The sequence below is a fragment of the Siphateles boraxobius genome, unplaced genomic scaffold, assembly GCF_051911475.1.
Source record: "Siphateles boraxobius isolate OS27281-9 unplaced genomic scaffold, OSU_SipBor_1 26, whole genome shotgun sequence".
NCBI classification, from domain to species: Eukaryota; Metazoa; Chordata; class Actinopteri; order Cypriniformes; family Leuciscidae; genus Siphateles; species Siphateles boraxobius.
This window is the reverse complement of record NW_027508876.1, coordinates 7489300-7495644: the sequence shown is the minus strand read 5'-3', so window position 1 is coordinate 7495644 and position 6345 is coordinate 7489300. Positions and strand designations below refer to the sequence as shown.

The 6345-nt window shown below is 35.5% G+C and overlaps 1 protein-coding gene across 1 annotated transcript; it reads left to right on the top strand.

The window, feature by feature from the left end:
• Positions 1-277: 277 nt before the first annotated feature.
• LOC143751657 (extracellular superoxide dismutase [Cu-Zn]-like) lies at positions 278-1041 on the top strand. Its single transcript, XM_077244274.1, has one exon. The coding sequence runs from the start codon at positions 293-295 to the stop codon at positions 947-949; it is 657 nt and encodes a 218-aa protein (XP_077100389.1). The 5' UTR covers positions 278-292; the 3' UTR covers positions 950-1041.
• The last annotated feature ends 5304 nt before the right edge of the window (positions 1042-6345 follow it).

Here is a 6345-nt window from a genome sequence, read left to right as displayed (position 1 = left end):
AAATGAGTCTACTTCTTTAAAACACAACAAAAAGATTATTAAAACCACGTACTTTGCTTATACAAATAAGCACAGTTTTTCACAAGGGTACATGACAATTCAAAAATATACAATTGCTTTTATATGATTTTCCCATGCAAACTAATCTTGTTGTGCTATTTTACTTAACACAACTTTAGCTCTCAAAACTCCCTTGAACAAAGGTTTCAACTTTATTCTATCTAAAATACTACGTTCTTAAACGGCATGATTTCACTGAATCCAGTCTTCATTGTAGGCTTTAAAGATCAACATGGAGAAAATCATTCTACAAATCCCTCTAATATTGCTGGTGCTGCATATACAAGGAGGAGAGTTCTCTAAAAATCCAGTTTGTTCGATTGCCGTTGCTCCACAGCCGGAAGTCGTGGAGTTCGACAACACAATTTATGCCACTTGTGAAATAACTCCCAGCCCCAATTTACCACCTTACCAGCCGAAAATCTATGGGCAAATCCTCTTCAAGCAGCTCTTCCCCAATGGAATTTTAGAAGTGAAAATCAACCTCCGTGGTTTGCCTGCCATCGATCATCAAAAGCGTGCCATTGACATCCATCGGTATGGAGACCTCAGTCAAGGCAGCAACACTGTTGGTCCTCATTACAATCCCAATGGTGTTGACCACCCTCATCATCCTGGAGACCTGGGCAACTTTGCTTCTGAGCAAGGAGTTATAAGGCAGTTCCTAAGTCTCCCAGAGGCCAAGCTCTTCGGGGCTCATTCCATTCTGGGACGTTCGGTGGTGGTTCATGAGAAGGAGGATGATCTGGGAATGGGGTCAGATGAGCAGAGTGAACTGAATGGGAATTCTGGACAGATAATTGCCCTAGGCGTGATTGGTATTACTAGTCCAAGTCTGTGGCAGAAGACTGAACTGCCCCCCAAGAAAAGCTGTGGAGGACGGCACTGAGTTGGATCTGGTGGAAAAGCAGATTCAAATAGGATAATCATGATTTTCCTTGTGTAATCTTTGTCTGTGTTCTACATTAAAGTGATCCTTAACACCCTGAAAGTATATCCCTAGAGTTATTGCCATAACAAACTTTCAATGGTTTTAAAAGGTCCTGGCATCCAACAATTTTTGTTTTGGTCTTTTCAGAGACTTTTTGGCCATAGCTTCCAGTAGTAAATAGCTCCACTCTTAAAAATATATGTAGGGTGAATGCAGGTAAAGTGGACTATCTGGTAAAGTGAGCAGTTTAAGTACTGTGCTCAATGGGTTTTCACTTTTAGAGCATGACAATGGTCTTTAAATTGACACGATTTCTCTAAATGATAAAATGGCTTTGGTTGATGCAATATGACACTGGTGGGCAACTCTAATGGTTAAAGGTAGAAAACCCTCTGACACAAGATTTTATTTTCTAAGTTATAAGGTTTCTTACTAAATGTAAACCAATGTGGGACTCTTCCTGGTTTGTTGCTTAAATATTGCTGACCCACTTTGGCTGAATGTGTTAGATAAAGTGAACCCAAAGTTTTGGGTAAAGTGGGTGACCTTAAACCTTCAGCAATTATACTCTTAATTGACATTCACTGGTTATTTTATAGTTGACATGTATCATATACTTTTTAGAGAACAGAAATGATTTTGCCGTTAGGAAATTCAAGTCAGATGGAAGAAAGGAAAAACAGAAATTAAGACTAGGAATTAAGTTCAATCTGTGGAGTGAAGAAATGAGGACAGGTGCAAAATGTAGATGCAAAATAACTCTTTAAAATGTGGAAACAATTTTGAGTTCAAATTGTTTAGAGAAAACCGACATAAGTTTTACAATGTTACTATTTTAAATGTTCCTTCTATTGAAGATGTTGCACTTGCTGTAGTCCCATATATTTTTTTTCTAATGTTGTATAGTTAATTTTCATCCAGATCTATCAGTTGTTTTGAATTGTACACATGCATTGAGTGAACAGATGAATTTTATTCATCATAGTCTAGGCCACATGCTTTCGGGTGTCTTAAAAATATTGAATGTTTGGTTGATAATGTGTGTTAACAAATCATTTTGGATAAATCAGGGATGGGTCACATTACCAGACCAGCTGGCCAATTTTACCTAAAACGAAATTTGTCTTGAGTGCATGATCTCAAAATGAACTTTGAAAATAATGCATATCAACTGTTAACTTTAATTATTAGTGTCACGCCCGGCTTTGCCGTGTGGGGTGTGCTCACTCCACCATGGATAGTATTATGTTTGGGCCGTTTCTCTCCTCCCAGTCTGAAGGGGGAGCTGTTTGTTTTAGGTCCATCCGATAACAGCTGATTGGTGGGACTATTTAAAAACATCTCCTGTCGGTTGTTTGGTCTGCTCTGTGCTGCGCGGCTCGGCATTGCTCGGGTCTCCATGCTGGTGGCAGCAGCATCATCCCACTTCTTTTTGCTTTGTATGCATTACACATAGTCTACACTTTACTGATCTGCAACACACTTTTGATTAGTTTTATTTCGTTTCTCATTTACTGACTTGTTACATTTATTGATCTAAATTATGATTTCATCGTATAAATTAATGTTTAATAAATTATGTTTGCTTTAACTTAACAAACGGTGTGGTCTCCCCTATGTCATTGCTACTGTGAGCCAGGTAGTCGTGACATTAGTTTATTCGCTTTGGTACTATTTTCACAAGTCTTAGAGCTAAAATCACAACAGATCATAAAAAAATGTACTTTTTTTCAAGCCTTTCATGTTTTCAATTGTGTTTGTAAGATAATCAAAATCAGAAAGTATACTTTTCACTACACAAAATAACGGTTTCATCTATATAAATGTTTCATTCACAGTAGCTGCCTTTCATAATGCTATTACTCTCAAACTTTTCATTTGCATCTCTTTTCATTCAGTTTAATACATTTGTCTATTATTTAATCCAACTGATCTTAATGGTTAATCGATCATTTGGTACATCTATAGATTTTTATATACAGATTCTGATGTAGTTTCTACTTTGTTTGCAGTTTCTGATACAGATTACATGATTTGTCTTAGATTATAACCACTTTGTTGTGTGTGTGTCCTGGTAAACTATACATTATGGGGACAAAATGTCTCTACAAAGATGGCAATATCCAAAATCCTTGTCCTTGTGGGGACATATACTGTAGGCCCATAAGGAAAACGCCTTATAAATTATACACCAGTAAGTGGTTTGTTAAACTAAATCTTGATAGAAATAATACTTGCATCCTGGATCTTTGGTGCTGAGCAAGAATGCGTGTGTGTGTGATGATCCTCGCTGGGTCCGTGAGTTTGAAGCGTTCTTTCAGTTCTTCCGGAAAGCGCATCGTTCGCGGGAAGTTTAAAAGGTTTACTTGAAAGCAAAGTTGCTGGAAATTCAGGCTGATTCACCCGGTCACATAAGCCCCTTTCACACAAAGATTCTGGAAAATACACTTATAATTTTTCCCGGGATCATTTGATATTTGTTCATCCACACTACCAGGGATTTTCTGGGGTCAGTGTGTGTTCACACACATCCTGTAAAGATACCGTTAATACATGTGACATGGCATTCATTCTGCCTTTATTTCACACAGGGTCTATTCCGGGACTGATCCCAGCAATGTTGCTAGGGGAAATTAGGAATAATTTTGTACAGTATTGTATACATGGATAATGTAACAAACTGCAGTTAACAGTAGATAGTGTAATTCTTGTTTTTATTCATTTTTTAAAATACATTTTAACAAAAGAAAACGTTACAAAATAAATTTGTATGGGTAAATCCCAGCGTTTTCTCTAGTTTATTCTAGTTTATTTGAGAAGTTCCACAGATTCTTGGACATTGGTAACTGTATTTTTGTGAGCTCTCAGGCTGGTTCACCTAAAATACCTTTCAAGCCGTCCTGCATTGAGATGTAAATGACTGTGGGGGGATGAGCTCAATCCACACACACATGAAGTGACCTATGTTAGAATTTCAAGGATAGTAATGAGTTATGGTCAAATCATTCAATAATTTATACCACAGTCTTGAATATCTTTTATTTTTAGAGTCTATTTGACGTATCAGGGTTTTTAGTTTTGTCGTAACATTTACAATGAGTAAAGGGAGGGCGCCAAGATCGATCCTTGTGGAGGTGAGCGACAGAAGAGGAGAAATTACCTATCCTGACCAAAAACTTTCTTGCCCATAAATAAGATTGAAACCAGTTAACAGTTAAAAAGATAATTGAATTAATTTTCAAACTAAAGTAACACACTACACATATCAGTCAAAACTCAGTGTAAAATGTAAAATATTGTTAAATACAACTACAACCTTGTTCACAAACAAACCCTATAAACACTAAAAGGGCTGTATTATGCAAGCCAGGCCAGTAGTTGATGTCACTTTATCAAAAAAAAAAAACCCGCAAACACGTAATACTCATGAACGTGTGAAAATATGATCATAAGTACGCATGTGAACATGTTATATGCTTGTGCTTGACCAGCCTGATCTCATCAAAATGCATCTCTATAGCACGCATTGTTTATCGTACAATTTTTACACGAAAATTCTTATTTTACGTGCATATGATACGCACTTTATTGCGTATAATACACACACACACCAGACCACTAATCCTAACCAAACGTATAATACATGTGTACCCCACACCACTAATAAACCTATTCTAAACCTACCCATGCGAATCATATGCATGTAAAAACTCCTTTTCACATATAACTTGCACGATGAACACAATACGTGCTATAGAGACGTGGAATGACGTACCATTTTCACAAATTCACATTTATGTTGTTTACATGCAGATAGTAAAGGCATCGTTTTCAAAACCTTGCACTTTTAAACTCGTTTTTAAAGGCTTTTTAAAGGCCAAAATAGCATTTTCGTGTAAATAAACGGCCAAAACGCATGAAAAGTTTTTCAGTTGAAAATGATGTCGTGTAAACAGACCCTAAAGCGTGTACTATTTATCCCACTTTAGTTTTGTTAATTGTTCATTTGAGTAGGCCTTTTTTATCATATATACACTTTTTTTTCTGGTTTACTGTGTTCACAGAAGCACTGCGGGTGCTTGATGTAACGGTGTGTGAATCCGCATGTTCTGTTGTTTATCCTGCTATTTGCACATGTAAATCTACATTTTTTAGGTATTTGAATGGGTCACAGACACTTCATTCCATTTAATTATAATCTAACATTCAAATCATGTAAGTTAACTGATGATTACTGGTTAACAAGCATCAGCTGTCAGTCAGAAAAACATGTTAAATGAACATCCCTACTTCATATATTTCAACTGAACCAACTAAAAATGTTCAGTGCAGCAAGTCAACATAACATTTTGAGATTGACCTCCAAAATCTTTACAGTGTGTTTGTGATGGCAAGAAATGTACAAAGCAGCCACACTGGTATCGTTCTTTACCATCCAACTGGGGACCGAGTTCATTTTGATTAATAAAATAATTATTCTGCATTAAATCATAGAAATCGTTACCTTAAAGAGCTATTTTTTGTCATAATCCCTAAAGGGACTGCATAACAAAGCATAGAAAGTATCTTTGAAGAGAGAGCGTTAATTAAGACAAATAATATTAAGAATGATAAGAGGCGTCTTCTTGCCTCTGCTTTTGAACTGTTGCCGCCGGGCTGTCTGTATTTTTTACCCGTTATATGTAAAAAAAGATTCAAATGTCTTTCCTAAAAAAAATATTTTTTAAATTTTTGATAACTGATGGTTTGGTCATTCTCTTTTTAATATTATATTGTATATGTTTATCTATGCATATTGTGATCTCTGATGCCTGTGTGAACACACACACATATATATATATATATAAATAAGGCTTGTGCACAATTCAGAATTGAATTGAGAATGACTCCTAAATTCAAATTCAATTCTCGAATTTGAATTGAATTTGAATTGATGTCAAAAACAGGATCTACAATTACAATTCAAATTTGAATTAAAGGAAGCAGAATTGCAATTCAAAACAAATTCTAAGAAATTCATATAGATATTTTAAGTGAAGTGTTTAACAATGAAGCTTTACAGTATATGTCACATATGATTACATTACATATTCTATAAATTATATTAGTTTGAACTACTTGTACAGATTACATTAACAGGAAATATTTTCCCCCAGCAATGAATGTTAAAAGCTCTAGTCACAGAACAAATAATTAAGTTTGATTTATTGTAATTGTAATTTTGTGGAACATGATAGAACATGACTCAGAACATGATAAAACATGACTCCCAAAATTACTTTAGTAAATCTTTAGAAGGAAAAAAAAACAATTTTAGGTGGACATTTGTTACATAGGGTTAGGCTATATATATA